The sequence below is a fragment of the Neolamprologus brichardi genome, unplaced genomic scaffold (assembly GCF_056152115.1).
Source record: "Neolamprologus brichardi isolate AB-2024 unplaced genomic scaffold, ASM5615211v1 NODE_ptg000033l+_length_6344489_cov_1, whole genome shotgun sequence".
Taxonomy (NCBI): Eukaryota; Metazoa; Chordata; class Actinopteri; order Cichliformes; family Cichlidae; genus Neolamprologus; species Neolamprologus brichardi.
Window position 1 is genome coordinate 1874944 of NW_028270137.1, and position 16580 is coordinate 1891523.

Genomic DNA, 16580 nt, shown 5'->3' on the forward strand with positions numbered 1-16580 from the left:
CATTCACACTGATGCTCTCTCTCCCCTCTCTCTGCTTTTTCCAGCCCTCTGTGGTTTCCAGTCTGCCTCTCCCTGCATTGTATGTTACCCACCATTCCTCTCCGCTCCCTCCATGCACTCCTCTGCATAGCCTGGAGAGAGCCTGTCGGTTGACGACTCGATTCCGACCAATGACACGCCGTGTCTGTAAGGCGCAGGACCAGTTTCACCAATAACAGAAGGCACTGGGCGGGACATATATATAGAAAATCACTGGCGCTGGAGAGAGACAGACGCATCCGTGGAAAGGACCCGTGAGACGAGACAGGTACCAAAGGATCCTTCTCGGCATGGACGTATCAGAGTGACCGGCTGCAGACACTGTCGCTTCGTCCACCGGATCCACCACCGAGCATGTCTACTCCAGAAGAAGCCGGCCAGCGTGAGGAAGGGGAGTACGGAAGGGCGGCTAAACGGCTCAAAACAGAGGAGACGGAGGCGGATGAGAGAGAGGAGGGGGAAGAGGAGCTGGAGGAAGGAGAGGATTCGGACTCCGGATCGCTACCCGGTAACGGAGAGTCGGCGACAGACAATCGGGCCCGGTGGAGCGCGAGCCAATTCGGAGCAGGACCGAGGGTAAGGAGAGCAGAAATGTTACCTAACGGTACCCTGCGGCACAGCATCACACCGCGCGCATGTGCGCGCGCGCTGTCATGCAGTCTGTGCCAATAGACATCTACCTGTCACACATATGTCGGCGCCGACATCACCGACACAGTGGAGCCTGAATTATGAACCAGGCCAATTTTTCAATGTAACGCCTGTGTTCATGCAGCCAAAGCAATTATCCGATCAAATGTGTGCTGATAAATGTGCAAAATTTTTACTTTTGATGTTGAATATTCGGTTCTTTCCACTCTATGGTGTCTGTTATTAAGGTTTGTGTATTTCCTTGCAATGCTGTGGTTTCCTCTCAGGTCACTGAATTAACAAACGCAGGTTTTCAGTACAAATCATCGACTTGTTAACGTTTCCCACACGAAACTCAGAAGCCTAAATTTGGGTTTAACACAGATGTCCTGGTTTCTCTTTGGTTATTCAGCCAGTGTCTCCTGTATCTGCTCATGTTGAGTCCATCTGATATTTACAGTGCCATGAAAAAGTATTTACCCCTTTGTTTCAAGTGATGCTGGCAAGACATTCATTTCACTCTGAAGAATTTTGGCCCATTTTTCTTTGCACAGTTGTGTGAATTCAGACAAATTGGACGTTTTTCGAGTATGAATGAATGAACCCTAACTGTTATTGTGATTTGGCACCATATAAATAAAACTGAATGGAATTGTTTATGGTCACGCTAAAGCATCTCAATTGGATTTAAGTCTGGACTTTTCACTAGACCACTCAAAGCTTTATTATTATTATTTCTAAGCCATTTAAGGTGGAGTTTCTGACGTGTTTCAGATGCATAAACAAAATGCTCTTCATCATCAGGCCATGAACTGATTGCTGGAGATTCTCCTTCAGGATTTTCAGAGTAGAATTCATGATTCCAAGCAAAGCAGCCCCAGGCCATCACACTATTACCTCAATGTTTGATTGTTGGTACGATGTTCTTGTTATGAAATGCTGGGGTAGTTTTATGCTAGCTGTAACGGGACACCAGCCTTCCAAAAAGTTCTGCTTTTCTCTATTAGTCCCCTGAAAACTTTCCCAAAGTCTTGGGGAGCAAGATGGGCTTTTGAATATGTGAGGATGAACCTTTGTTTTTGGTTTTTAATGGTCAGTATTGGTTTCCTCTCCCATGGATGCAGTTTTTGCCCAGTCTTTTTCTTACGGTTGAGTCGTGAACTCTGACACTGACTGAGTTCTGCAGATGTTGTTCTGGGTTCTTCTGTGACCTCCTGGTTGATTTGGTGAGGGGCTCTTGGGGTCAGCCACTCTCGGCAGGTTTTCTTGATAACAACTCTCACTGTGGTTCTTTGAAGTTACAAAGCCTTAGAAATGGATTCGTAACATTTTCCTGACTAATAGACGTCATGACTTTTTTCTTATTTGTTCTCAAATTATTTTTAGATCGTGACATGATGTGTTGCTTTTTGATTGTTTAGCCTACTTCACTTTGTCAAATTAGCTTTGTAGCTAATCAAATTTGAACTTAGCCTTTCAAAATCAGACTCATTCATGAAGATCCACACCAGATTACCACCAGGATTAGTTGGATCCAGATGAACTTCATTTCATTTTTGGTACAGTTGAATGCATGGACGAGTGGTTTTACAAACTGTTTCCATTTGGATTTCTGTTTGGGTTCAAGAGTTCCCAACATGACCAGTAGAGTGCGATTAAACCTCTCTACTGGGTTTCCTCTTGGATGGTACGGTGTTGTGTGACACCTTTGGACTCCCAACAGTGCACATAACTCCTTTATCAATTTCAACACAAAGTTTGGCCCTTGATCTGTATGGAGTCTTTCTGGAATTCCATAATAAACGATGAAGTTTTCCCAAAGACATTTAGCCACAGTTTTTGCCTTTTGGTTTGGTGTTGGAATGGCAAGGGCATATTTGGTGAAATGATCTGTCAGTACCAGGATGTCTTTGGTGTTGCTGGTATCGGGCTCGAGACTGAGGAAATCCATACAAATGAGTTCAAGTGGACGTGATGTCCGAATGTTAACAAGAGGAGCAGCTGTCTCCGGCAAGCTTTTCCGGCGAATACACCGGCCACAGGTTTTTATTGGGTAAAAACAGGTGATTCAAAATGTAACATAGTGTTTTTTTCACATGAGGCCTGGTAGGTTTGGATGGCGCTTCCTCTTTGGTAAATACAATCAGTATTTAAAATTGCATTTAGCATTTACTCAGGTTACTTTTGTCTAATAAATTTTTTTTTTGATCTAAAACATTTGATGATAAATATGCAAGAAATAAGACATCAGGTAGAGTACAAACCTTTCCAGTCACATGGCCACGGTCACCACATCACGCAACATTTCATGACCATGTGAACATCATTTATTAAGTTCTACTATCCCAGTCTCCACCTTTGCCTTCATGACTGTTTTGAACTGGTGCATTATAAGTAAATTGACTTCCAGTATTTGAGCTGGGTCGGTGCCTCGTGCCTTAACTTGATCAGATCTGATTTGAAGACTTGCTCTCGCCAGCGTACAAGTTTGCAGATTCTGTGTTTTACTTACAATTGGCTGTGTGTCCTCGTCCATCAACAATAATAAATACCTGCAGTATCACACACCGTGCAGGAAATTAAAAATTAATATGCACAAATACATACGTGCCACAGCTGCAGGACCTTTATTGAGGCTGGGTCGGTCAGGGTCGGGTCCTGAATCTGGAGGAAATGTTCTTCTACAAGTTACACAGACTTCAGGTTTATAACGTGACAAGACAAAATTTTAAGACAATTTCCAATAACTATATTTCTGATGACACAGTATTAAAAAATATTGTATGCTTTGTCAACGCTTGCAGGCAGCAGCACCTACAAGTGAATGAACTGCTCCTTCCTTTTCATATAAAATGCATACATAGAGTGCTAACATAACAGGCTGTACCTATATTAGTACATCACTCATTGCCTCATCACTGCTGTATGTTTTTGATCTGCTACATTGCACTGTTCTTTGTATCACCATTTACACGTCGGTCCATTATTGTTGAATTTTGCACTTACATCTTTATTGAGACTGATAATTTGGCCTCCTTAGTAAGTCCGGCCTTTGATGCATCTGCTGATTGAGGAGCCAGCGCTGCAGCAGTATCTCCTGTGAGATTGTGATGAAGCCAGATTATATTAGTTTCTCTCCTATTTGAAACGTTATATTTGTAGGGAAGCTGTTGCTAAGGAAGACTTGACGTTGCTATATTTGTAGTTGAAATATATTTAAAATTCAAGCAGATCAAGAACTTTTTTTAATAATTGAGTAACTCCAGCTTTTATCATTTCATGTAAATGTCCGTGCTGCAAACCTAGTTTTTAAAATGTTAAAAAACAAAACAAACAAACATTTTTCTGCATTAGCCGTGTGTCGGCTAAAGGACTCCCAGCAAGCTGACGAATGTTATTAAAGTGGGTCTGTGGTCTGCTGACTGTGTGGGCTGGGCTCTCTGCTGAGAGACCAACAGAGTAAATAGAGAAGTGAGAAGGGCTTTTTTTAATTGGGTAGAAGGATGTAATGTATATGACTGTTTCCTTTCTCGTTGTCTCACCATTACAGCGTGCAGGGGTATTAGAGTGGAACATTCACACACACGCATTCTGGGTTCTGAGTGAAGGTGGGATCACCTTGCATGTAATCAGCATTACATGCTTGTAGTCTAGTTTCCGAATACTTAGGTATGCATGCACGTACACGGTTACACATACGTCACTTCATCATTAGAGGGTGATTAAGAAAATGGATGCGCTGCTACTGCGTGTTACTTCAGCCATTAATTAGAGTCAGAACAAAGCACATGTATACAGTTGAAAGTCTAAAAATAGGATCCCAGTAAAAGAAACAATAAATGAAATAAGAACAAGTTTAAACAGAAATATATATATATATTAGGGGTGCAACGATACACAAAATTCACGGTTCGGTTCGATACTTTGGTGTCACGGTTTGATATTTTTTCGATACAAAAAAATGTTCATGCTTTTTTAATTTGTCATTTATTAAAATTATAAATATATATTTTAACTCAAAAGTACAGTTTTTAAATTTAATGTTGCTGAAACAAAAAAGTCATAAATAATAAATCTATCTGATCGAGGAATCCCTCATCTTTGGAAAAGAGAGTTTATTACAGAGAAATGTCTCTTTCCAAAATAAAAGCTCTACTATACGCTTCTTCTGGGCTATATTCTCAGCAGCATATTAAACATATCAGGTCCCCATAAGGAGAATCATGTGCTAACGGCTGTCTAAATGACTCGGGTAAAGTTTGTAGCATGCGTGCTTGTTGTTTTTGTCTGCTTCCACTTGTCTTTGCACGAGGATGATGTCGGAGTAAATGTGCAGTCATATTCGTTGCGTTCCCACTAGTGCTGTCAGCGTTAATCTGAAATGACGTTAACGCCACAACACGGCAAATCTCCGTTAACGAGCTACCGCGGATCGCCCCGTGCGTGGGGCTGGACGGCCAACACGTTAACGAGCTAACTGCGCTAACACACTAGTTCCCACCAATGTAATTGAGCATTGCTGGCACATCCAACATACTGTTTTACTTTTGTCCATGACGCACTCTGAATGAGGGTGAAGAGGTTTGGGTAGCGTTGAGGCAGTTGCCATGTTGCAACGAGCTTAGCTTCTGTCTTGCTAGCTTGCGCTGCGCTCAGTGGATCTGCACTCGACAGTGCAGCCTAGGTGGAGTAGTCGAACGCAGATCCACTGAGCTCTCAACACAGACAGCATCGTCAGAAGAAAAGTTGATAAAATAAATTACAAATTTTGTATTGTTTGATACATATGCGAACCGAAAGCACTGTATCGAGTATCGAGATATATATATATATATATATATATATATATATATATATATATATATATATATATATATATATATATATATATATATATATAGTGCACTAGTGTGGACGCGGAGCGTTTTCAGACGAAAATGCTGTTTTTCAAATCTGACCGTGTGGACGTAGTCTGAGAGAAGGCCGAGGGTTTGCACCACTGTCAACAAAGCAAAGTGTGGCTACTTTGAGGAATCTAAAATATAATATTTAGAGTCATTCATCAATATTGTCTTTGCTACAGTGCTTGCTTCAGTTCGTATCTACACTGCCTACATCAGGAAACACTCAGGACATTAAAACCTGATATAGACACTAAACTAACAACTGAACTGAACCCTTTCATTAGTGTCACGCTGCTGTGTAGTAATTTTTACACACTTCTTTACAACATTGTTTCAGGTCATTAAGGTTTGTCAGAATCATGTGTATCTCTCTTACAGTGTTTCAGTCAGGTGGAGGTCTGGACTGTGACTGGACCATTGCAACACTTTTAATGTTTTTTAGGAGCTTGAAAAAAAGGCAACTTTAGGTTTGTGATGACATTCACCTCTGACTCAGTCTAAAGCCATAAGGTTGAGAAAAGTATTTAAATTCCTGATATTGAACTTGTTAGTTCTTACTATAGAAAGTCGGACTTCACATTGTGTGGAAATGGCCTCATATCCTCCCCCCAGACTGACTGACAGCAACAATAATTACTTTTTGAAGGAGTGTACAGTGTGTGGGTGGAAGTGAGTATGCTGTAGCCTTTCGTTATGGCCTTGAATCATCACTTGGTGCAGTTCATTGTTCAAGTTTATATTCTTAGTAACTGGAGTTACAAATGTTACATTACAACTCATTCACTTTCTATTAAAGACGAAACTTTCAATTCCCAAAGCCAGGGGAATTAAAAGTGTGTGTGTGTGTGTGCATGTGTGTGTGTATGTGTGTGTGTGTGTGTGTGCGTGCTGATGACTAAGAACATGATTTGCCAGGCTGAGCAGTGAGAAGATGGTGGCGTGTAGTGGGAGTTGTGCAGGCTGCAGCACAGACTCTGCAGCACAGACTCTGCAGCACAGAAGAAAAAGGCTGTAATAAAACTGCTGAATAAAAACATTAATTATAAACAAACAGACGAGAGCCACAGATGAAAAATACAAACATGTCGCACTTTGTGCTGTAGTGTGCTTTAGTTTTGTCCAGGAAGCATTTCTTTACTTTGATCTACAATAGTCAAATATTTTAAAAACACATATAAACTGTACCAGGTTAACCTCATTAACCTCTGTGAAACTGGATGGAGTTCCAGTATGTTGCTCCACAGCTCTGCTAAAATGCTTTGTATAGCTTTAAAAATGAAAAGGTGCTATACAAGAGCAGGCTGCTTGTTATCTACATCAGTAATGCTGTAGTAAAAGTCCACAGTAATAATCATTCAAGAGCAAAAGAGTGAACGTTGTCAGAAGGACAGCCTGGCAGTAGGAGGACGGGGTAAGTGCAGGTGGGAGGGTGAAAACAGAGAATCTGAGGATGATGGTCTGTTAGCAAGGCCACTCTAGATAGGAGTCAAAAATCAGCCTCGGTGGCCGACCAGGGATGCTGAAGTCAGCTGTCAGCTGACACTACAACTGTGAACAGCCTTCATGGCTCTTCTTAGGCTGGAAAAACCTTCCTTGTACTGACTGGATAAGAAGCTTCTGCTTTGGGTCGGGTGCAAATAGGTATCACATTACTGTTTTAAAAAAATTCAATATTTAAGTAAAATTTGCCTTTTTTGGCCATATTTGCACTTAGCTAGTAATCCACAGTTTAAGAACATTTTCACACTGGAAGAATTTGCATTTGTAGTGGAAAAATGCAGAAGAAGCACAACTATCTGCTGAAAAGAGGAGTAGAAGCTAAAGTGTTTGCTGAAGACAGCTTTATTTGAAAGACTGAAGACTGTTAAGAAAGCAGGCTGAGCGTGAGCGGGGAAGATGTGTGGCAACAGCCACGGGTAGGATTCGAACCTGCGCCGCCCGGCTCAGGGTGTCGAACCTGCGCCGCCCGGCTCAGGGTGTCGAACCTGCGCCGCCCGGCTCAGGGTGTCGAACCTGCGCCGCCCGGCTCAGGGTGTCGAACCTGCGCCGCCCGGCTCAGGGTGTCGAACCTGCGCCGCCCGGCTCAGGGTGGCTGCTCCTCTCACTAGTATCTTGCAGTATCTCAGAGGCTGGAAATGGAGGTGAAGACGCTGAAGTGGATATCGGAAAAGTTGCTGAAATCATGAAAACTTTGCAGAATTGTAATCAAAGCAAAACAGTCAGGTAAAAAAAAGCTGCAGAAGCTGAAATTCTGTCAGCTTGAACTGTCTGCTGAAAACATGCTGCCATGGGCGGGATTCAAACCCAGCTGCTCCTCTCACTGAGCTACAACATGGCTCACTCTGGTGAGCTAAACCAGCTATCACACTTGTAGTGTGGTCCCATTCATTTCAATGGGCCAAAAAGTGCATAAAAAGCTAAATATTTCCAAAAGTATAAACGTTATGAGCACAAAGAGATGTAGCTGGCATTAGCAGAAAGAGCAGAGCAGTTTGAAATTTGAATGGTGAAAAACTAGAATAAGGCTGAAGAATAAAGTATAAAGAGAAACAGGGACACAAAAGTGTGGCTGCCTTACGACGTTCACACAATTAAGAACACATTACACAAAAACGTGCACATAAACATTTGGATATTTATTGGTTATTTATTACTCAGTGTGTGTGAGTGTGTCTTCGAGGGGATGAGCAGCTGTGCAGCACGTGGTGGACAAAGCCTGTAAGATGCAGTTACAGTGTTAGCCACAGCAATGGAGGTGGTTAACAAGTGGCTCAAAGTGTTGGTAAATGTTACACTACATTGTCAAAAGTATTCGCTGACCCATCCAAATCATTAAGTTGAGGAATTCCAGTCACTTCTGTGGCCACAGGTCAAGCACGTAGGCCTGCAGACTGCAGCTGCAAACATCTGTGAGGGAATGGCTGAGTCTCAGGAGCTCAGTGAAAACTGTTGGAAGCTTCTAGTAGAGTCCAACAACGAGACTGTGTGCTGAATTGCTAAGTTTGAGTTTGGTGTTTAACTGGGCTTTTAGGATTATATTATTTGTAAATTTGTTCCTACACATGAATCCATTTCTAATCAAAGCAATGCTCATGTGGCTTAATTGCCTTCTGTGTTATATTGAAACACCCCTGCGTGATATAAGCAAAGTATGCTTCATTAGCAGCAGGCTGCCCGTTTCCCAGTTAAACTAAATAATAACGTGAATGCAGCAGCTCAGGTTCGACTTAAGGCCCTTTGCTGCATATCTTCCTCCAATTTCTCGCCCTACTTTTCTGTTAATCATCAATGCACTATCAAATAAAGGTGAGGAGCCCAAAACAAAATAAAACAAATATTGAATTACCAAGCAAACTCAGCTGGAGTAATAGGCAAGAAACACAAGGAGAAATGCAAACAAGAAAAGGAGAGCAACATTAGGAATGGCCAGATAGCTTAGCTGCTAAGCACCAAAGCTGGTTGAACTAACAAGGGAGCAGTTGTGCACAAAACTGTCATGAAACTGAATTAGAACTAAAGTACATGTCACACCAGGAAAAGTATCACCTGAAGCCTCCCAGTGACTGTGGCCAAACGTGTTGGTACACTAAACATGGTGCCTGGTTTAAAAACACAAACGCAGTGTTGTTAAATGTGCTGTTTAACTAAATATTATTACAGCATCATTGTTATAGATGTCATCTTGCTCTTGTGTTGCTCATCTCTACGGAGCCCCGCAGGGGACATGGGAGAAAAAAAAATTAAGATGGACTTTTGCGAGATCTCGCAAAAGTTGAATTCCAACAATGGCGGCAGCTACTTAGTTGTAATATTCCTCTTTCTGGGTCACAAAATACACTTTTAAGATATTTTGAGGCGTAAATGTAGCTGTGTAAACGTCAGCTACCTGCTCGGTTTACAAGACATCACATATTTGCAAAAGTGCTCCGACGTTTTCGGAGATCTGACACCCGCTAGCTCGAAGCTAACGGGAGGTCGAGACCTACTACAGCCGGGAGGAACATCGCTTTCCCGGCACATCGTGCCTCGACCTCCCGGTCGGCTTCGAGCTGGCGGCCTCCGAAGAATACGGCTAAAACTTTTGCGAGATCTCCCAAAACAAACTCGGGATCTCGCAAAAGTTTTTGCGAGATCTCGCAAAAGTTGGTCTTAATTTTTTTTTCTCCCATGTCCCCTGCGGGGCTCCGTACATCTCAGCTTTAATTAAAGGGGGTGAACAAAAACATCGTCTTAATCATTGAACAATTATAGCATCTGAAGTTCCCAGAGTGCCTTTCAGTGGACGGTTCACTCCGAACCTGTAACACGGGCGGCCGTGGGTGGTGCTTGATTATTTCTTCATCAGCTAAGCCAATAAAAAGCTCTGGAGTTGATTTCAGATATGGCAGCTGAATCTGGAAGCTGTAGCTGTGAAGCCACAGTGTGCAGTCAGAGATCGTAAAGCAAGTGAACCAGGCTGTCGAGTAAGTGAAGCAGTTCTATTGATCTTGTTCAATATTTGATAATAGTACACAGGACATTAAACAGCAACATTACTGAGGATTCAGTCTGGACTTTTTATTTAACAGATCATAATCAAAGCTCAGAACAGTTCGGTTTGAGTGTAAGGAGGATAGCAGAGACTGGGCTGCAACAGTAATTATCAAGAAAACCCACTGAAGGAAAATGTACATGTGTGAATTATGAAGACTTCATGCAGTCACTAAAGCAATGAAGCATTTTGCATCTCAATAATAATCTGAACGTCTTTGTTGGAGTAGTTGGGAAATAAAACACATATGGGAACATCAACCTTAAACGCTGTACGCTTTCTCCTACAAGACGTGGGAGGATAACCTGCAAAGTTATTCTTAGTAGCATATTTAGCTTTGTTGCTACAAACAGGAGTTGGAGTTCATCCACAGGGTCAGAGGCAAATAAAATCATTGCAGAGGAGAAACTTATAGCTATTTCATATTTTATTTAAACAAGCTGCAGGTGTGCATATAATCCTTTACAGTTATGAATATTGCATAGTCCAGTTTAGAAATGATAATTCTGTTTTTCTTCATAAAAGCCTTAACAGTTCACATGCCATGTAGTTAAAGACATAATAGCGTCATTGTTCAAATGGCTGACAGAAAGAAGCCAGCAGCCTGGTCAACAGAAAGAAAATTTAGTCTCATGCCCTGTTTTTCCTCTCCAAACACTTAGATGAGCCATCTGCCTCTATAAATAGATTAAAAGGAATGTCAATGTGGATGAGAAGGACAGAAAGAGGAAGGACGGGGGATGGGTTGGATAGTAGGAAGATAATGATATAAATATAGCAGGGAGCACATTACAATTTACAAGAGAATGTCTGAGGAAATATACAAGATACCAAAAAGTTGAGAAAACTGAACATGTGACTAGAATTTCCCATCTGTCTCTCTCTCTGGTTTTCACTTACCCCTAATTCAGCAGTGACAGCAAAACCTTTCTTCCATGATTGGCTTATCCCAGTGCTGCTGCCCTTCACTGACCCGTGATTTCCTGGTTCACATCTTGTGCATTCAAAGCGAAACATTAAGATATTTCCAACTGTTTCAAACTTCCACTGATTCATTTCGTACAGGCAGCACCGACTGGTTTTGCAAGTAGGTTCATCCATTATAAACTGACACACTGAAGCACCGGCTGTGGAATCAGACACCTCTGACAGGTGAGACGTTTAAGTTCGTTACATTTAGATTGTTTTCTCCTGCATTCCACACACTGACTGTGGAAATAAACCTTATATATTCCAGACTTTATACCATTGTTGAGTTTTAGCTTCATCTTTGAACAGGCAGATTTGTTTCTCTAGTCTATCCTAATGAACCCTAATAGGTCTAACTTCTTCAGCAGACTGATTTATGCAACTTTGCTCAGAATCAGTTCCAGGCTAATCGACTCTGTCAGACAAGTTGTAGGTAGGGCTGGTTGATATGGCCCAAAATTCATATCTTGATATTCTTTAGCTGGATGGCGAGATACGAAAAGAGAGTTCTTAGTCAAAGCTGTTTTATTAACATACAGTTCATGTACATGAAAAAATTACTCAGAAATAAATTATCAGCATTTATTAAATAATAATGCTCCATAAATAAAAGAAAACTATGTTGTTTTTGTGCAGTCAAAATGTAAACTAACAGACGCTGTGCATAATAACAAAAATTTCACAGCTGCTCTGTTCCCAACTTCTGCTGCGTGACCGACAGCCTGGAGTTTGAAATCCGCTTCGTAACCACGTCTCTTACAGGTGCCATTTGTGGTCCTTATAGGGCTTTGTAGTTGAAGTCACGCCGCAAGCTATTGTGGGAGCGTGGCGCCATTTTTCTGGGCCACAAATCAAAACGAAGACACTGTGTTAGAAGGACGGTTGCTAGAAACATGCTTAAAAGCAGTTTAAAGGAAAAAGGACGGTACAGAGACAGATTGCGTCCGGATGCAAAGAGACGGTACTTGCAGAAAATAGCGTGCATTGGAAATGTGGACCTGTATGAAATACGGCCGTGGGGTAGAAACCCTGAAGAACAACCGCTATTGACGTAGCCTGATATAAGATAAGATAAGATAAAACTTTATTAATCCCTCGGGTGGGTTCCTCTGGGAAATTCGGTTTCCAAAAAAAGCAAAAAATGCTTGTCCACTAAAATTAAGCCATTATTCGCTACAAAGTTTTATTATATGCCATATGCGCCATATATTGCCATATATTGAGGCGCCTGGGAGGCGTTGTCAGTGTCACTGGCTGAACTGGTCACGGGTCTGTCATCCCACCAGTGGGTTTCCAGCAACACTGTAACACTAAGGACCTGACATGCAAACACCGTTTGCAGGGTTGGTGATTTTTATTTGTGGTGTTCTTTCTTTCTGGATTTCTTTCAGTCTCCAACCTTCCTTTCATATCAAACATCCTTGAAAGAGTAGTTGTCAAACAGCTAACAGATCATCTGCAGAGGAATGGTTTATTTGAAGAGTTTCAGTCAGGTTTCAGAGTTCATCACAGCACAGAAACAGCTTTAGTGAAGGTTACAAATGATCTTCTTATGGCCTCTGACAGTGGACTCATCTCTGTGCTTGTCCTTCTTGACCTTAGTGCAGCATTCGATACTGTTGACCATAATATCCTGTTAGAGCGATTAGAACATGCTGTAGGTATTACAGGTATTGCACTGCAGTGGTTTGTATCACATTTATCCGATAGACTCCTCTTTTCATGTAGAGTCACATATTGAGGTTAATTATGGAGTTCCACAGGGTTCTGTGCTAGGCCCAGTTTTGTTTACATTCAGTGTTTTCTTTTGGCGGTGTCATTAGAAGACATACCATACATTTTCACTGCTATGCAGATGACACCCAGCTTTATCGGTCTATAATGCCAGATAACACATAGCAATTAGGAGGTATGTGTTACCTCCTAATTGAAGAAATGTATTAAAGACAAAGACCTGGATAACCTCTAATTTAGGCTTCTAAATTAAGATAGACCTTATAGTACTCTATCACCCAAGAGAACACTTCACTCTCGCACTTACTTGTTGTTCCTAAGGTATTTAAAAGTAGAATGGGAGGCAGAGCCTTCAGTTTTCAGACTCATCTTCTGTGGAACCAGCTACCAGTTTGGATTTGGGAGACTTTCAAGATTAGGCTTCAAACTTTCCTTTTTGCCAAAGCATATAGTTAGGGCTGGACCAGGTGACCCTGAATCCTCCCTTAGTTATGCTGCAGTAGACGTAGGCTGCCGGGGGATTCCCATGATGCATTGAGTGTTTCTTCTTCAGTCACCTTTCTCACTCACTTTGTGTTAATAGACTTTTTCTATACAAATAAAATTGAATTTGAATTAAATTTGTTGTAGTTCATTATTCAATTTGGTATTAGACCTGTATTGACTAAATGACGGGCAAAACAATCAGCAACAAGACCAACACACTTTACTTCCTCGTATCACTCTTCAGTCTTTTACTTCCAGAAAGGAAACACATGTGAAATGTTCAATGTGGTCTCACAGCAGTTTGTGAAATAGTTGTATTTAATCTTTGAAAATGACATTTCATATGTGGTGATTCATGTCCATGTGCATAAACTTACATAATCACAGATTTCCACACATCATTTAAAAATAAAGATGTGTGGATGTGTTAAATTTGGACATTAAAAACAGTTTGGTCAGGATGTCTCTGTCCGATGATAAACTGTACATTTTTACCAACGTCTGCTGTATTTGAAGGGTTATCAGATACAGAGTTTTTAATTGTGTTCCTCTAGATGGGCCATTTCCGAGGCAAGGCTCTATATAAGAACCAGTCCATCTATCATTGAATAACTGTGGCTGACTGGCTGTGTGTGTTCCAGGATAATGGCGAGGACTCCCATCGTATCTCTCCCAGTCCTGTGGTGCACGTTCGGGGTCTGTGTGAGGCTGTGGTGGAGGCAGACCTGATAGATGCCCTGGAAAAGTTTGGACCCATATGGTGAGACAGCAACTAGTGTGTACACTATTCGAGTGTTTCTGCTTTGACGATATCTGAAACTTGAAAGTATCCTTGAATGCATTTGATGATTGCAGGTATCGATTATTTTAGTCGTTGAGTATTCTGGGGATTTCTCCATTGATTAATCAGGTAATCAGATAGCAAAGACGCTTGCGTAATTAATGAGCAATAATAAATATTCAACAGAGAAAATCACAGGAGTTTCAAAAGGAACTGGTCATTGGTTTCCATTTTAAAAACTACAATTTTTCAATAATTTAACTCCATGCATTTGTCAAAAAACTACTGAAGTATTTACATATCATATTGAAACTGCAATTTTTTCTTTTTAAAAAAACCGTTTTCTCAAATGCATAAATAAAGAAATGATCTCAAGTACAGTAATGCCAAATCAGGTATACATGCAAGCTACACTAAGGCACAGAATAAGATTGCCTATACAGGTGTGTGTGTGCGTGTGTGCATCTGGGTGTTTAAGTGTGCAAGTGAATGAGAGAGGTTGTGTGTCTTTGTTTGCGTGCCTTTAAAAGACTATGTGGTGACTAGATTATATACAAGGTTAATTGAAATAAATGCCAGTTTATTAACAATAAAAAACAAAGATGTAACATTCACAGGCTTCGCCATGACACTTAAAATTAAGCTCAGGGGCATCCTGTTTCCACTGATCAGCTGTCGGTTTATACACCTTGATGGGATCTGTGGTAAATTTAGTTTACCAAATTTAGGCACACACCTGTCTTTAATATCAGGTGTGTGATGTGTCAGAGCACAAACCATAAAGTCCAAGGAACTGTCTGTAGATGTCTGAGACAAGACTGTATTGATGCAGGATTCTTGGGAAGGGTACAGAAAACTTTCTGCAGCATCGACAGTCTCAGTGAGGATAGCGGCCTACAATATCTGTAAATGGAAGCAGTTTGGGACCACCATGATTCCTAAGGTTGCCTGCTCAGCCAATCTCAGCAAACAGGGTAGAGGGGTCCTAGTCAAGAAGGTGACCAAGAACCTGATGGTCACTTTGATGGGGCTCCAGCATTGCTCTGGATAGTGACTGAACCATTGCAACATCTTAAGACCTTTCTTTTTTCAGCCGTCCCCTATCTACATCAGTAACATATCTGTAGTTGTTCTGCACGACCTCATTTTGACTAAACTTCAGCTGTTGGTCAGATGGCCTTTTATTTGATTATACAATACTTTGACATACTTGACATACACAAAGTGCTCAGCTACTGTGGTTGCAAAAGTAGCCCAAACCATCACTCCAAGCTATAATTATACAGTCTTTTCATGACAGTCTGATAGGACTGAATCATGTAACATGTGTTCTGAAGCCTGCAGAGTCTGAGATGTAGCCCTTGGGTTTTTGCAGTTTCTCTGAGAACTGCACAGTCTGACGTTGGGGTGAATTTGCAGATACATCTGGAAGACTGGAAAGACTGCCAGTTGTCTTGAATTTTTTTCAATTTGCGAATAATTTTTCTGATTGTTGAATGATGGACTTCATGCTGTTTGGAAATGGCCTTATAACCGTCCTCAAACAGCATCAATTACTTCTTTTAGATCAGTGATGATATCTAAGGAATCATGGCAGCAACTCTGACCTTTGTTCTTTTTGAGTATCATGCTAAAAAGTTGTCATAACTATTTCTGGGCTGTTTCTGTGAATATTCTTTCCAGAATCCCAGAAAGTTGATTCTGGATGTTGTCTGTAAAGGGTTGCCAAGGTAACGCCGTCCAGAGAAGGCATTTGGTTAAGATTTTGGGTGCCAAGTACAATAACGTCCATGTTATCTGGATTTAAAAGCAGGAAATTCGAGGTCACCCATGTCTTTATGACCATTCTTCAGTTTAACTGATGTGTATTATCTAGCCTAATGGATAGATAAAGCTAGGTATCATCTTAATACTAGTGAAGATATATGCTATCCCTTCTAATGATACTGTTGTGGGGAAGCTTGAAGCTTACAGTGTCTTGGTGCATGCTTAGTCATCCAGGTAAGTAAGTCTCAAAAGGTTGATTTGGTTCATCTGGACGTTTTCAGTGGGAGAAACATTTTGTCACTTATCTAAGTGACTTCTTCAGGATCATCTGCTGCAGGTTTCCCCAACCTTTGCTAAACCAGACAAAGTGACAAAATGTTCCTGAGAAAATTTTGTCACTGCTCAGAGCCCCTAAAAGGGGACCTAGGAAGTGGTTACAGGAAGAGGGTCTCTGAAGCAGTTAGAACAAGACAAGGCTATTGACCGCACCTCATACAACAGGCTGTAGGAAGCTACACCAAGTCTGTATGGTTTACTGAAGATACATAAACAGGGTGTGATCAACTCTGTCACCTATAACATCTTTACGTTTCTGGCTTTGATCCTCAATTCAAACCCCAAAACACGCTGCACCAAAAACCGGTCCACCCCAAGAATCGGGTCCCCCGACACAAACAGAGTAACATAGTGTACGCTGTTAAGTGCCAGGACGATGATTTATACATCGGGGAAACCAAAC

General features: G+C 41.3%; 1 protein-coding gene across 1 annotated transcript in view; it reads left to right on the plus strand.

Annotated features, from left to right (window-relative positions):
- Window positions 1–262: 262 nt before the first annotated feature.
- hnrnpll (heterogeneous nuclear ribonucleoprotein L like) overlaps window positions 263–16580 on the plus strand; it is a 44434-nt gene continuing 28116 nt past the window's right edge. The window contains exons 1-2 of the mRNA XM_087837444.1: window positions 263–615; window positions 13935–14053. Coding sequence (XP_087693570.1) covers window positions 394–615; window positions 13935–14053 — 341 coding nt within the window. The 5' untranslated portion in view covers window positions 263–393. The remainder of the gene's footprint in view (window positions 616–13934; window positions 14054–16580) is intronic.